A 16,475-nucleotide genomic window follows, 5' to 3' on the forward strand; every position below is an offset into this window, starting at 1 on the left:
TTTGAGAGATGCTTCTTCCCACCTTCCAGTGTTCGAAGACTAAATGAAAAAAGGAACTTAATCCAATAGCAGCTACTCTGAAAAACAGTATGGAGGTTCCCCAAAAAATTAAAAATAGAACTACGTTATGACCCAGCAATTGCTCTACTAGGCATTTATCCAAAGGATACAAAAATGCTGATTCAAAGGGGCATATGCACCCAAATGTTTATAGCAGTGCCATCAATAATAGCCAAAGTATGGAAAGAACAGATGGATGGATAAAGAAGTGGTGTGTGTGTGTGTGTGTGTGTATATATATATATACACACACACAATGGAATATATATATGTGTGTATACACACACACACACACACACACTGGAATACTACTCAGAGATGAAAAAGAATGAAATCTTGCCATTTGCAACCACATGGAAGGAACTAGAGGGTATTATGCTAAGTAAAATGTCAGGGAGAGAAAGACAAATATGGTTTCATTCATATGCAGAATTTAAGAACTACAACAGACGAACATCGGGGAAGGGAAGAAAAAATAGGATAAAATCAGGGGCACCTGGGTGGCTGAGTCAGTTCAGGTGGCTCTGACTTCGGCTCAGGTCCTGATCTCATGGTCTGTGAGTATGAGCCCTGCATCCGGCTCTATGCTGACATCTTGGAGCCTGAAACCTGCTTCGGATTCTGTCTCCCTCTCTCTCTGCCCCTCCCCCCCACTTGCACTCTCCTTCTCTCTCTCTCTCTGTCTCTCAAAAATAAACGTTAAAAAAGAAGATAAAATCAGGGAGGGAGGCAAACCATAAGAGACTCTTGAATAGAAAGAACAAACTGGGGGTTGCTAGAGGGGAGGTGGGTGGGGGGATGGGCATTAAGGAGGGCACTTGCTGGAACGAGCACTGGGTGTTATATGTAAGTGATGAATCACTTGATTCTATTCCTGAACTTAGTACTACACTGCATGTTAACTAACTTAAATTTAAATTGAAAGAAGAAAATACTGACTTGCTGCACAAAGACAATGGCAACACAACTGAAATATATACTTAGAACATAAAGCCAATGCTCATTACCTGTTGTTTTGATCTTTTAATTAATAAAGGAAATGGAGGTTATGTGAGGTTGACATCAGAAAGGATAATTTTTACAATTTTTACAAATATACCTGTGTAGTCAACACACAATCATGTTATGCTTAGCATATCTGCTTTTGGGCTCATTCATGTTGTTAAGTATTGTAATTTATTGTGGAGTGGTATTCCATTGTGTGAAAATACTCCATTTTGTTATTAATTCAATGTTTTATATTTGGGTTATCATCAGTGTGGCTATTATGACTAAAAATGGTATGAATATCTTAATACAAGTTTTTGGACCTATGTTTTCATTTACCTTGGGTAAATACCAAGGAGGGGATTTCTGGGTATGTTAAGTATGTGTTTAACTTTATAAAACACTGGCAGACTATTTTTAAAAGTGGTTGTACTTTTAATTTTTTTATTTTTTTAAACATATATTTTATTTTTGAGAGAGACACAGAGTGTGAGCAGGGACAGAGAGAGAGAGGGAGACACAGAATCTGAAGGAGGCTACAGGCTCCAAGCTGTCAGCACAGAGCCCGATGTGGGGCTTGAACTCATGACTGGTGAGGTGAGACCATGACCTGAGCTGAAGTCAGACACTTAACTGACTGAGCTATCAGGGTGCCCCAAAAGTGGTTGTACTTTTTAAAATTCCCACCTGCAATGCATGAAAATTCTGATTTCTCTGTATCTTGGTCAACATAAAGTATTACTGATAGTCTTCTAAAGTTTAGCCTTCTCTTAGGTGTGTAGTGATAGCACATTGTGGTTTTAATTTGCCTTTGTCTAATCACTAATGATGTTGATCATTGTTGTGTGTGCTTATTTCCCATCTGTATACCTTCTCTGGTAGAATTATCTTTTCAAATATTTTGCTCACTTAAAAATTGGATTGTGTTGTGGCACCTGGGTGGCTCAGTTGGTTAAATGTCCAACTTTGGCTCAGGTCATGATCTCACGGTTTGTGGGTTCGAGCCTCATGTCGGGCTCTGTGCTGACAGCTCAGAGCCTGGAGTCTGCTTCAGATTCTGTGTCTCCCTCTCTCTCTGACCCTCCCCTGCTCATGCTGTCTCTCTCTCTCAGAAATAAATAAAACATTTTTTTAAAAATTGGGTTGTGTTAGTATTGAGTTGTATAGTTCTTTATATGTTCAAAACTTATATACATATATTTTTGTTTTGTTGAGATATAATTCACATACCATAAAGTTACCCATTTAAAGTATAGAATTCCATAATTTTTTGTATATTCAGACTTGTGTAAATATCACCACAATCTAATTTAGAACACTTTCATTATCCCAAAAAGAAATCCACACCCACTAGCAGTCACCACCCAATCTCTCTCTGCACCCCCAGGCCTAGACAACCACTAATCTATTTGCCTATTTTGGACATTTCATATAGTGGAATAATAGAACATGCAGTCTTTTGTAACTAGCTTCTTTCATTAGCATGAAATTTTCAAGGTGCATCCGTGTTGTAGCATGCATCAAAACTTCACTCCTTTAACTGTCAAATACTATTTTATTGTATGGATATACCACATTTATCTATTAATCAATTGATTGAAAGTAAGGTTGTTTCCAGTTTTTAGCCATTATAAGTATTGTTGCTATAAAATGTATACAGGTTTTTGTGTTGGATGTATGTTTTCATTTCTCTTGGGTATAAAGATACATGTTTGCAAATGTTTTTTTTTTTACCAATCCAGGTCTTCCGTTTTGATTTTCTTAAGAGTATCTTTTGGAAAGCAAAAGTTTAAAATTTTTATGAACTTCACTTTATCAATTCTTTTATTTATGCTTTGTTCATCCTTTTTGTGTCTTATCTAGGAAATTTTTTCTTAATCCAAGGTCACAAAGAATTTTCCTTCAAGATTTACAACTTTAGCTTCTATATTTAGGTCAATATTCCATATTGAAGCAATTTCTGTGTATGGTAGAAGATGAAGATCAAGTTCATTTACCAGCACTACATTTTGAAAAGATAGGTTATCTTGGCATCTTTGGGTGTTTTCTCAACTCTTAATCCTGTTTCTTGATTGTCTATTCTCATGCCAGTACAACTCTGTATTAACTACTGTAACTTTATAGTAACTCGAGAAATCAGACAGTGTTAAGTCCTCCAAGTTTATTTCTTTTCAAAATAGTTTTGCCTACTTGAAGTCTTTTGCATGTCAATTTCTCCACTTATGTGGATAGGATTTTTACTGAAATTGTACTGACAAGAGATAAATTTGGAGAGGATTGATAGCATAATGATATTGTTTTTCTGATTCATAACTAAGGAATATCTTCATTTTCTTTTCATCTTTTATTTCTTTCAGCAATGTTTTATAGTTTTCAGGGCACAGGTTTTGCTTTTTTGTGTGAATTCTGTTAAATTATCCCTAAATATTTCATTTTTCAACAATACTGTTTTTTAAATTTAAATTTCCATTTTTATCACATGTTGTAGAATATTATTGAGTTTTGTATAATGAGCTTGTATCCTGTAACCTTGCTTTCACCTTTTCTAGTTTTGTAAATTCTTTGTTTTCCACATAGACAACCAAACTGCAAACAGTTTTACATTTGTTCCCACATGTGTACGCCTTTCATTTCTTTTTCTTGTCGTGTTGCATTGGGTGTGACCTCTGGTGCAATGTTTAATAAAAGCATGAGAGGGGCGCCTGGGTGGCTTAGTCGGTTAAGCGTCCGACTTTCGCTTGGGTCATGATCTCACGGTTCGTGGGTTCGAGCCCCGCGTCGGGCTCTGTGCTGACTGCCAGCTCAGAGCCTGGAGCCTGTTTCAGAGTCTGTGACTCCCTCTCTCTCTGACCCTCCCCTGCTCACGCTGTCTCTATCTCTCCTAGAAATAAATAAAACATTAAAAAAAATTAAAAAAAAAAAAGCATGAGAGAAGACATTCTTGCCTAGTTCATAATTTCAGGAGAAAGCATTTTTTATAACTGAGTATGACATTAACTATAGGTGTTTTGTAAGATGACTTTTATCAGGTTTAGGGAATTTCCTTCTATTCCTAGATTGCTGAGAATATGTATGACTTGGTGTTGAACTTTGTCAGAACTTAGTGTGAACTTCTACACCTATTAAGATAAATATATGGGCTTTCCTTTTGCTCTGTGAATATGATGAATTACATTAATTGAATTTTGAATTCAATTAAAATCAACCTTGCAATGCTGGGATAAATCACACTTGGTCATGATTTATTTTCCTATTGATACACTGTTCAAATTAATTTCCTAATATTTTGCTAGAGATTTTTTGCATCTATATTCATGAGAGATGTTGGTGTGCAGTTTTTGTGTCTTGTAATGTCATTTCCTGGTTTTGGCATCAGGTTAATGCTGGCCTGATTAAGGTGGGAGGTGTTTTCTCCCTTTTAAGTTTTCTAGATGAGTTTATGTAGAACTGGTAAAATATCCTCTTTTCCATGTTTGGAAGAATTCACCAGTGAAGCCATCTGGGCCTGGAGTCTTCTTTGTGGGGAGATTTTTAACTAGAAATTTAACTTCTTTGACCTTGGACTATTCAGGCTATTTCTTCCTTAGTGAGTTTAGTATTTTGGATCTTTTCAGGCATGTGTCATTTTCATCATAATTGTCGAAATTCATCGGGATAAAGTTCATATTTGCTTTTTAATCCTTTTCCCTGTAGGATTTGCAAGATTTTTTTCTCTCTCACTCTTGATATAATTTTGTCTTTTTTCTTTGATCTGGATATTAGTTTATCAATTTTATTAATCCTTTCGAAGACTCTACTATTTCACTGATTTTTTTTTCATTGATTATTTTTCTGTTTCCTATGCCATTTATTTATGTCTTTATGCCTTTCTGCTTGGCTTGGGTTTAATTTTATTCTTTTTGTAGTTCTTAAGGTAGTTAGATACTTAAGTCCTCTATTCTTTTTAAATATAAGCATTTAAAGCTAATGTTTTCTAATAGGTACTGCTTTTGCTACACACTACAAGTTTTGATATAGTGCATTTTCATTTTTATTTAGTTCATCCTATTGTGTAATTGTTAATTTCTTTCTTTACCCATGGATTACTTGGAAATGTGTGGTCTGATTTCCAATAATTTGGGGGGATTTTCTAGACATATTTATATTATAGATTTCTTTTTTTTTAATTAAGAAAATTTTTTTAATGTTTATTTCTGAGAGAGAGAGACAGCGTGAGCAGGGGAGGGTCAGAGAGAGAGGGAGATACAGAATCAGAAGCAGGCTCCAGGCTCTGAGCTGTCACCACAGAGCTCGATGCGGGGCTTGAACGCACGAACCGTGAGATCACGACCTGAGCCGAAGTCGGACGCTTAACCGACTGAGCCACCCAGGCGCCCCTATATTATAGATTTCTAGTTTAAATTTTTTGTAGTCTCAGAAAACATTTTATTTGCTATTCTTTTGAATTGAGGGTTGGTTTATGGCCCATATTATGGCTGATTTTTATGAATATCCCATGTGCTATTGGGATAGCTCTGCTGGTGAATGCAATGTATTTATCCACGAGAGTGGGGGAGCTTCTGCTGTCTCTTAAGGTTCAGAGACAAAGTCCATATTGTGACTGTCCTAATGTGCCCTCCCTATGATCTTCAGAGGAGAAATCTGTTCTAAGTTTACACTCTCATGTTTTCAAGGCTAATTTTAAGTCTGCACACAAATTTGAAGAATCTCATGCCCCTGCTTTTCTTTTTCATCATGTTTTCAAATATATATTGGTCTTGCTGACATTTTGTTCTCATAAATTTTAAGGCCAGGTTTGAATTCAAATGTAGTGTGAACTATTCTTACACAAGATATCATATAGGCTTGTTAAGAATGTGGATTTAGAGTCAGATAGGCCTGTGTTTAAATCCTTACTCTTAACCCTTAATATGTGTGTGTGTTCATGGGCACATTATTTTCATGTATATTTTGTGAAAATTAATTTTGATAGTAGTGAAGCACCTGTGCATTTCACAAGTAAACAACGTATGGCCCTATTGTTAGGTGGTTTGAGTAAATAGTGGGAAGTGTCACATGTTGCTAATGCCTAGATTCCTTGGTTAGCCACTTATCAGTATGTATCAAGCACTGCCTTCTTTGAGCTTATTACAGTGATTGCAGTACAAATGCCTCCTATGAAGGGTTATTTCTTAATCCTACATGGTGAATTTGTTTATCGGTTAGCTGTGTTTAGTGCCAAGAAATGAAGCAACATGATGTTAATGAGTACTTAGGAGTGTGGGGCCATGAAAGGGGAAGTGGGTCCTAAAACAGAGTGTCCTCGGACTGGTCATATCACTCATACTGGAAGCAGTCATATCCACATGCCTTGAATGCTTACCTCAGATACCATGAAGGTAAGCATCAGAAAGACACCTAGAAATAAACTCAAATCGCAACAGAAAGGGAAGGTATAATTTACCGTTTATGATGTGAAATGTTTAACACGACCTAAGAAAAATATTAAATTTCTGGAATTACTGAATATATATGTTCTTAGGTTAGAAGCAAAAGAATAGTAAAGACATAGCTCTGTTAACATGCAAATTATATTTTCATTCGATAGAAACTGTTGTACCTATTAGTGCCAGGCACTCTGCTAGACATTGGGGATGTGAGAGGGAGTCTGGCAGATGTGGTTCCTCTTCCTAGTGGGGAAGGAATATAAATAACCTCATGAGACTATGGCAAGAAAGGTACAAGGAATGAGGAGTGTACAGAGGAAAGGCATCTAATCCCAGGCTTCCCTGAAGTGACCTGAGGGTGAGATGTCATGGGATCAAAAGTAACGAGGGGTGTGTGGTTAAGGGTTTCAGGAAGAGGGAGCAAGCTCTGAGGAAGCCTTTAGTTGTCAACTCTGACCTTCGCAGAAACACTTAGCCACAGGGAAACCCATGATTTAGTGGTGAATGTCTAAAACACTTAGTTTGTTACCCAAATTCAGCCTGAGATAAATCAAGTGCAGGATGACAGTGTAATACCCCACTTCACAGAGACGTTTCCAAAGAAAATCTTGATAATAATGGAAAGAATGACAGCAGGTCAGGCTTGTTGATGCATTTTATTGTGAGATGGGGAGTCTGGTAAAAAACTAGAAAATGACCATGGTGTAACAAGGAACTTAAAAATGAAGAATCAGATTTGTAACTTACATACATGAATACAGGAACAAATTGGCACAAAATGTTAAACATTGTTCCCAACACTGTTTATATAAGGTTATCCTAATTTGGCTTACTAAGGAAATGAGAGTTTTATGGTTAGGCTAATCTCTTAATAAAACTGCAGAGCATCATGCTATTAGTCACACAGTGAATTTCAAAATTTAAGAGTTTTATATTAAAAACTGGGTAAAGGTAAAATGACTTGATTGTAGTTGTAAAACTAATACATTCCCATTTAAATTCTGTTCTACAGTCCAAGGCAAGTATAAATGTTAACATAACACTGTTAAATCAAATCTCAATGCAAGAGAACCAATTGCATCTCTACTTTAAATCTTATCAACTTTCCAAATTTTCATACTAAAATATATTATTGTATTAATACAAACTACAGTATTATACACTACACTGTGTAATAAATAAAGAAATATAAAAATAAGACACATAAATATAAAAGTTTTCTAAAACTAAAAGTACATGTCAGTAAGAAGGGTATTAATACTGCCAGGTTTGAAGACATACAGTACAAAAATGTTGCACAGATCTATAAACTAAAAGAAATAAAATAATACTGATAGGTAAAAATCAGCTAATGTTGTTAATAAACTGGGTCCATAATAACTAACATTTGGAACAGTTATGAGCCAAATAATGATGGCGTGTCCATGTCTGAAATGGAAGTACATGGATAGAGCAGATTAGAAAATTTCCCTTTCATTTCTGTAGAGAAATTTTGAAAGTCAATTCACACAAAATGAATGCTGAAGAATTAAAAGGTGAAATGTCCCAGTGTTTAGGTTTCTCTGACAGAGTCAGTGGTTTTAAGTTTTATTTGGAATTTTGATACAACAAACAAATCAACAAATGCTAGTTATTGTAGGCCACACTGAACGAAGGCGGGTTAGAGCCTTGAAAATACTGATAAATGGCACTTACAGCACACAGGTCTTGCTTAAGGCCAAAGGAGACACAAAGCTTCATATCATATCCTTCATATTTGTCACATGTTCAAAACACGATTACAGACACTGATTCTGACAACTCTGCTGCCCTTCCCAGCATTAACACTGTTAGTCCCTGCAATCAGAACTCAATGGCAATCTTCTGAACTCCATTTGTAACCACGTGAGTAAGAAACTTCAGTTCTATCGGCTGCTTTCTTAAGGCTAACAATACACTTTAAATGATAATACTCCACTATGACATCTAAGTATTAGAAATCACTACCTTCTAGACTGGATTTATAAAAGGTAGCTAGCATGGTTTGGAACTGCATTATACTTCTCTGTGAAGGGAATTTTGTAGTGCAGAAGTTCTCACATTTTAAAAAACATAATAAAATACTGAAGCGGATTTAGCATACGTTTACCAATAAAAAATTATAAAATTTCTCCCAATTGTACAGCTTAAGAATAAACCAACATAAGAGTGATAATTAATACTGACAAAATGAAACAATGCCAGATGCTTATCTAATTGATCAGTTTCCTTTAACCTCTTAAATCTTTGCTTTCCAAGTCATTAAAGTTTTCTAATCTGCTTCGTGTTACAAACTTGTTCCTAACTTTGAAAAATGCATGAAAAATTACTAGGTCTGAGATCAGGCACACCCGGATTTTTTTTTTGTGTGTTTTTTTTTTTTTTTGTATTTTGTATTTTTTTAAATTTTTACTTTACACAGTAGTGAACAGAAACCACAGTATACAGGTTACTGTGTTTCCATGAAAAGCATGTATAATATAGAACAAACTTCATTACCAATTAGAATGTATTTTCCTTCTAGAAAAACTATTAGGCTTCATTTGTTTTTTCTTCCGACACCTGCTCACTATTCTCGCTTACTTTTTGTTCTAAGCTGCTCGCTTGATTTACAGCTTCATCATCCTTCATCAGACCTTCAGTTTTTGCCTCTTCCCCCTCATTCTCTGCCTCTTCTCCCTCATCTTCCTCCATCTCGTCTTCCTCCTCCTCCTCCTCCTCGTCCCCTTGTGGTTTTTCACATTCTTTTTCTTCCTGCAGTTCTTCCATCTCTTTGTCTTCCTCCTCCTCTTCCTCCTTATCACTGTCTTCATCCTCTTCCCTCGTCAAACTCTCTCTCTCATCTGAGTCGGCCTGCGAGGGGGACGCCTGAGCAGCAACATGCTCACTCGTCAGGACTTCCGGTCCCGCCTCTTCCTGCTCCGTGCTATCTCGCTCTTCTGCTTCTCTCTTGCAGTAAGAGTAGCGGTGATTCATGTGTTGAGAGTAAGACCCAGAGTGTGAGAAACGCTTTCCACATTTGTCACATTGATAGGGCTTTTCTCCAGAATGCAGTCGCATGTGTTCAATCAAATGATGTTTATGTTTAAATGCCTTTTTACAGATTCCACACTCATGAGGTCTTTTACCTGCAAAATAAGAACACAGCCATGAAACAAAATCCTCAAGAGGATTTTTGGGGCACTTCAGTTTGCGGAAAGTGGTGCAGATTTTCCAAAGTCGTCAGGTTCATCGACATACCTGTGTGTTCATACTTGTGTCTCAATAATGAGCTACTCTTTTGGAATATCTTATCACACAAATCACAGGCATACATTCCATTTTCTGTCTTCCGCATTTTCTTTTTGGGTGGTGTAGAGTCAGAGTCATTCTGATCCTCTACATTTGATACTCCTTCTGAGCTAGTGTCTTGCCTTTCATCCTAAAGGAAGAAAAGAAGAGAAAATTTAGTTTCTAGTTAAAGGATAAACAAGAGACCTATATAAAAGCATAAGTTAAATTTCTTTTTTTTAAATTTTAGAGCAAGAGTGCATGCAGGAGTGAGGGAGAGGTGCAGATGGGGAGGGAGAATCCTAAGCAGGTTCCATGCTCAGCGTGGAGCCAGACATGGGGCTTGATTCCATGACCTTGATACATGACCTGAGCCAAAATCGAGAGTCCGAGGCTTAACTGACTGAGCCACCGAGATGCCCTGATTTATACTTTCAATAACTTGACTAAAGCAAGCATACACTCATCACTGCAGATGGGCTCTAAGGGTGGGGCCAGGTGACAGGTAGGGGTTGACATAGATAAAAATGAGGTTGGGGGCAATACAGTTACAATGACAAAAACAAGTGATCAACCAAAAAGAAGGAATGTAAAATGCATAGTAACAAAGTTTACTTGGTTCCAAATGAATCATAACTTTATGAGAAATTTGCTGAAAATATTAACTTAAGGGTCTGCTACATAATCACCAATTTCTCACTGCATCATTGTTTTCATTCTGGGTTTTACTAAGCCAAAGTTAAGATTCTATTTTTTAAAAGTGGTCTTTCGGGGCGCCTGGGTGGCTTAGTCGGTTAAGCGTCCGACTTTCGCTTAGGTCATGATCTCGAGGTTCGTGGGTTCGAGCCCCGCATCGGGCTCTGTGCTGACTCCCAGCTCAGAGCCTGGAGCCTGTTTCGGAGTCTGTGACTCCCTCTCTCTCTGACCCTCCTCTGCTCACGCTCTCTCTCTCTCTCTCCTAGAAAAAAAAAAGTGGTCTTTAAATTGTGTCCTCCAGAACTTCAGAGTTCTATGAACTGACCTCATTGGCATTTTTTTGAAAAGAGAGGAAGTCTGCTCTTCTACTTTTCTAAGGAACAAGATGACAAAACCATGCAGAAGGGTCTGCATTTTCAAACAAGAATACTTGCTAGTCAAAATGAATCTTTGGACTTTCGGTGGAATAAAAACATTTCAGCAGTATCAGGGGGGTACGTTTGTGTAGGATGCTCATGTAGGGAAATGACTGGTTGAGGAATTGGGTTCCTCAAGATCCTTACATCTTTCCTAATGTCTTCCATTGTATTGTCTCTAAACCTACAAATTTTCTAAAAGTTCAAAGGTTTTTCACAACATTTCTTATAATTCTGCAAGGTGGGAGAGGTGAGCTATTTGTCTGCGTCATTTGTGAGATGCCGGTTTGCACTAAAGTAACTTGACTACCTTCATTGCTATTTGATCTGGTTATATGATTAAGTAAAATGTTAGTGGGTCGCCCTTTATTATTCAAAGGTGTGCACAGTGTTTTATACACCAAGAATCTAGGTGAAGTTATTGGTCATGTGAATTTTTTTCAAGAGTAATAACAATCGCTGGAAACCCAATCGGTAGCAATATTTAAGGGGGAAAAAAGCGGCAAACATACATTTGAACAGGATACTGTAATTATGGTTGTTGTACCTACATACAGCATATATTTGGATAAAAGATCAAATTTATCTCTGGTATTTGGTTGATTCAATCAGAAATTGAAAAAAATTTGGGGTGGGGGGACATCAAGGTTAGTGACTTAGAAAAAGTCTGGGCAATGAGCCACACAATGGTCACACAAAATGGTTCTATCTAAAACTATGTAACGGATTTTGGGGGGAAAGTGAGGAGGAAAATGTAAATATAGATTTACAACCATGCTTCCTCACATATATTAATTATGACTGAATACTGTTTTACTTCACAGCTCATAAAGCAATCAGCACATTCACTAGATGAACTCTTTGTATACTTAATTCTTATTTAATTAAAGCCTTTAACAAATATAGGTGTTAACACATAAAAAGAGGTAAGTTCTGCTGGGGTGAAATGTCTGTGAATGGCAACATAGTTTCATGTATTAGTGATCATTAGGTAGAAGCTGTTACTAATTTGGGAATACAAACCCAGTGGTAGGTTTACTGAACTATAAAACCAGAAATCCAATTAGTGAGTATTCCAATTTTTCTTTTCTTCCTTCAAATAGTCAAGTCTTTAGCTGAAACCTCTCATTATCACAGTAGAATAACACTTAAAACTGTAGTTGATAACTATCCCTTGGATTAGTAAACACCAAAGACTGCATGCTACAAAAGTTAAAGCAAACATTCATCGATTTTTCAAAAACGATAGTCTGTAACAACCTGCATGGCTCTACAGAGACTGACTTTTAGTAGAAAAATTTCACTGAAGGGGCACCTGGGTGGCTCAGTCAGTTAAGCCTCTGACTCTTGGTTTTGGCTCAGGTCATGATCTTGCAGCTTCGTGGGTTCAAGTCCCACAACGGGGTATGTGCTGGCAGTGTGGAGCCTGTTTAGGATACTCCTTCTCTCCCTCTTTCTGCCTCTCCCCAACTTGTGCTGTCTCTCTCTCTCTCTCTCTCTCTCTCTAATGAACTTAAAAAGGAAAATTTTACAGAAAGAGGTCAAACTAGCATTTTACCAAACAACTTCAGGATGGGGAGGCTTTTTTTTTTTTTTTTTACCTGATTCCCATTTGGCTGGATCACTTTCAAGGGTGGTTCCTGGACTGCAGAGCTGACTGTAGTTGAGTATGTGTAAGCCACCTGGGGAATCAGAATAGTCTGCTTATTGGCAGCTAGTGCTCGCAAGCATGGAACACTGTTCTGGTCAGCAATGGCCACAATTGTGGGTAACTGGGCAGTGACTGTAGGTATAGCAATATTTATGGGATTGGCACTTGGTGGGATTACATTTACAACTGGTTCTGAGTCTGTAACACAACTGTCCTTTTGTGGCTCCTTTTTTGCACAAGACAAGTTCAAGGGTTCTTCCTGGACAGAATAAACACTGTTCTGGTAAACACTAGTGATAGTTGACCTTTCCAATAATTCTCCCTGTTGCTTTGGTAGTGAAAGATCAAGAGGTTCTACTTGCGGCTCTTCTTGTGCACTTTCTGCTGTGTACAAGTAACCCTGTGTATTTCTGGATGAAGAAAGGTTCAGAGGTGAGGGGGATGATGTACTACTTCTGGAACCATTGACTGTTGATCCCGCTGGTAAAACTGGAGAGTTAGTCATCTTCAGGGGACTTTGCAGACTTGCCGTGCTATCCGGGGGTTCATTTGCACTTGTAGATTGGGGCTGCTCATCGTTCTTTGCAGGGATATTGGCTTTGCCCGGTTCGGGAGAAGATGGTTCAGAAGACTGCACTGAGATCTGTCCGGCTTGCATCTTTTCAAACCACTTTTTTACTACATCCAGTGGTAGGTTTACTGAATCGGCAATTTTTGAGAGCTCTTCTGCACTCGGTTGTGCATTCAAAGCATAATACGCTTTTAGAAGAGACAAGAGGTTCTTTAAAGGTGGCTGACTGGGAGACAAGTTGCCATCTCCACTTGATGAAACGGAGGACTCGGGCTTCTCGGTTTCTGGTGCCGGGAGTGGAGGAGGCTGAGCAGGCTGCTTTAGGTCATAGTGCTTTAATTCGGGAAGTGCGTTAATATCTCCTGGACATTCGTCACACAGAAGGCAAGTGCTATCGCTCACTCCTCCTTCAAAGCTTTTATCCTTCTCAGATTTAACAGTGAGATCTTCGGGTAACTTTTCACTTTTGCAACTGTTTGTGGGGACCGGATTTTCTTTTTTTAAATTCTGAGGAACAACCTGAAGTTGGCTCGGCTGCTCAAGACTGTAGTTAATGATAATTTTGGTTGTTCCATCTTGATCAACCAAAGGAAGACTGATGGCAGAAATAACAGAATGGCCACCTTGCTGTATGGATGAAGCATTGATTGTTTCTTGTTCTTTGGATGCAAGATTGGCTTGATTATTCTCCAAAACTTGCCTTATTACATTACCGTCTACTGCCACTTTAAGTACATTCTGAATATCGCTTAAATTGATACTTATGGGAGACACCAAACCAACTGTTGGCAGAACAACAGCTTGCACCACACCCTGAGGAGAACTGGTTGCCTGTAACGGGCCACCACCACTGAAAACCCCATTTTGTAAAGGGGTTGAACAGTTGATTCCTGAAGCAACCACAATGGGTTTGAATTCATAATCCACAGGTTCAGTTTTAATTTGGTTTATAGAAAGTTGCTCTTGAAGGGGTTTATTCTCTATCTTTTGCCGTATCTGTGGTCGTGTGGGACTGCCTGGTGATGCCGAAAGAGACGGTGAGGGACACTGAGACGTCTTGAGTCCTGTTCTTGGTCGCCCATTCACAGGCATCAAGCTGATACATTTCTTGCTGCTTATGTGTGAGCTATAGGAACCAGAATGGGAAAAACGTTTCTTGCAGTTTGGACATTCATATGGCTTCTCTCCTAAACAAAATAAATTATATTCACTGAATTATTACACATACATTTTTAAGTGTCCATGTTTCCCTTTAAACAAACAGTTTATCAGTATCACAGGATACAATCTGATTTAGTATCATCACTGAAAGTTCAAAACTGACATAAATGGTATGAGGACTAATAAAACCTTAGTCTGAAGCACATGTGCTAACCAATAAGGGAATCTTTGCAGCATATGTATATAATATTTCTGCTGTTTTTAAACCTTCAAATAATTCTCAAATAATTACAGCTGACCCTTGAACAACATGGATTTGAACTGTATAGGTTGACTTATACGTGTAAGGTTTTCAATAAACATAATACAGTACTGTGAATATATTTTCCTTATGACTTTCTTAATAACATTTTCTTTTCTCTAGCTAACTTTAGTCTAAGAATACAGTATATAATACATGTAACATAGAAAATATGTATTAATTGACTATTTATGTTATTGATAAGGCTTCCGGTCAGGAGTAGGCTATTAGTAGTTAAGTTTTTGGAAAGTCAAAAGTTGTATGTGGATCTCTGACTGCAGAGCGCATCAGCACCCGTAACCCCTGCGGTGTTCAAGGGTCAAACGGACATCAACTGTTTCCAATAATTTTTGTTATCCTATTTCACCTACCTATGTTATTGTCTCTATTTCACTATACTTACCCATCTGTAGGAGAACTTATTAGAAGAAAGAAAAGTAAGTAAAATCTCCATAAGACTTAAGTACCAATACCTATCCTTGACTATATAAATCATATGAATAGCTACCTTCCCATATCCACCAGGTTTTAAGGTTTCCTTGAAAAGATCTTCTCAATAGGAAGAAAAATTTAAATATGAGGTACTGTTATGAGCCCTGGCTTATTAAATTGGGAGGTATGTACTCCTGGAGATATAAGGCAATGTTCTAATGGGTATGCAAAGCTTCCTTACAGCTTAAATTTTAGTGACAGTAGTTACAGTAATTTAAAACATTTTAGTATTAAAACACAGATTATACTATGGAGAATAATAAAACATTTGTGTGAATTGTTAGGAAAATAAACACAATGTCCAAGAAGTCCCTTGCTTGTACAGACCTTTGTCAAGTTGCTTCCCTAGACCTTCGGGGGTACAAGACATTTATTCTTGGCCACTGGGGATAGAAAAGTTTGAAAAGCATGGCGCCAGATGGAATAGTTTCATACAAACTTAATTTTCACTTTAACTTTAATTTATATTTATAGTTCACTCATTTATAATTTGTAGTTTTCGGGCTGTGTCTCCATAAGGTGGGAACCTGAGTCTTCTGTGCCATTCATCCCTTGTATCTGCTGAAGTGCAGGTCACAAAAATGCTCACTAACCTTTTCTAAGTGAATGAATGGCTAATTGCAGGTTATGAAATATGGTTATGCCAATTTATCTAATCAGTATCAAAATAAATCTTTCTCTTCTAAGAATTAAAATGGAAACAGTGGGAAAGGCAATGTAAACTCTTCTAATAATGTAATTTCAGTGCAGTTTTTAAAAAGTGAGTTATAGGGGAACCTGGGTGGCTCAGGCAGTTAAGCGTCCGACTTCAGCTCAGGTCATGATCTCACAGTTTGTGAGTTCGAGCCCCACGTTGGGCTCTGTGCTGACAGCCAGCTCAGAGCCTGGAGCCTGTTTCGGATTCTGTGTCCCCCCCCCTCTCTGACCCTCCCCTGTTACACTGTCTCCCTCTCTCTCTTTCTCAGAAATAAATAAAACATTAAAGAAAATCTTAAAAAAAAGTGAGTTATATTTTCTCAAAGTATAATTACTTGAAGACTCAGTATTAGAACTGGAAGTTATCTAAGAGGCCCTCTTGTTCAGGAAAAGAGTTCATTTTATATCCTTGCAAAAAAAAATCATTTTATATAATCCTTGACTTTGGCTAGTCTCTGGCTTAAGCTCTTTTATTAAAAGAAAGTTATTACCTGCTGGACAGCTCTATGGAAGATGGTCTAGTCTGGTTCTGGGGAGGAGCATGAATTTGGATTCAAAACCTGGCTCTGCCACTTACTATTCTCTTAATCTTTCCAAATTTCAGTGTTTTGGTGTGTAAATAAATGTAGATACATCTTCACTGGACAGTTATAGCAGTTATATGACATAATACAACTTTTTGTGTGGTCTCAATACATGTTAGTGATTCTTTTAAGAAGTAATTCTGCGG

The 16,475-nt window shown here is 37.6% G+C and overlaps 1 protein-coding gene across 5 annotated transcripts in view; it reads right to left on the bottom strand.

Annotated features, from left to right (window-relative positions):
- Positions 1-7,110: 7,110 nt before the first annotated feature.
- ZEB1 (zinc finger E-box binding homeobox 1) overlaps positions 7,111-16,475 on the bottom strand; it is a 197,909-nt gene continuing 188,544 nt past the window's right edge. For all 5 annotated transcript variants that reach the window (XM_039248657.1, XM_039248653.1, XM_039248656.1 and 2 more), the window contains 3 exons: positions 12,475-14,282; positions 9,732-9,912; positions 7,111-9,619 (listed from right to left, as the gene is read on the bottom strand). In XM_039248657.1, coding sequence (XP_039104588.1) covers positions 9,024-9,619; positions 9,732-9,912; positions 12,475-14,282 — 2,585 coding nt within the window. In that variant the 3' untranslated portion in view covers positions 7,111-9,023. The remainder of the gene's footprint in view (positions 9,620-9,731; positions 9,913-12,474; positions 14,283-16,475) is intronic.

The sequence above is a fragment of the Hyaena hyaena genome, unplaced genomic scaffold, assembly GCF_003009895.1.
Source record: "Hyaena hyaena isolate Hyena2069 unplaced genomic scaffold, ASM300989v1 scaffold_314, whole genome shotgun sequence".
Taxonomy (NCBI): Eukaryota; Metazoa; Chordata; class Mammalia; order Carnivora; family Hyaenidae; genus Hyaena; species Hyaena hyaena.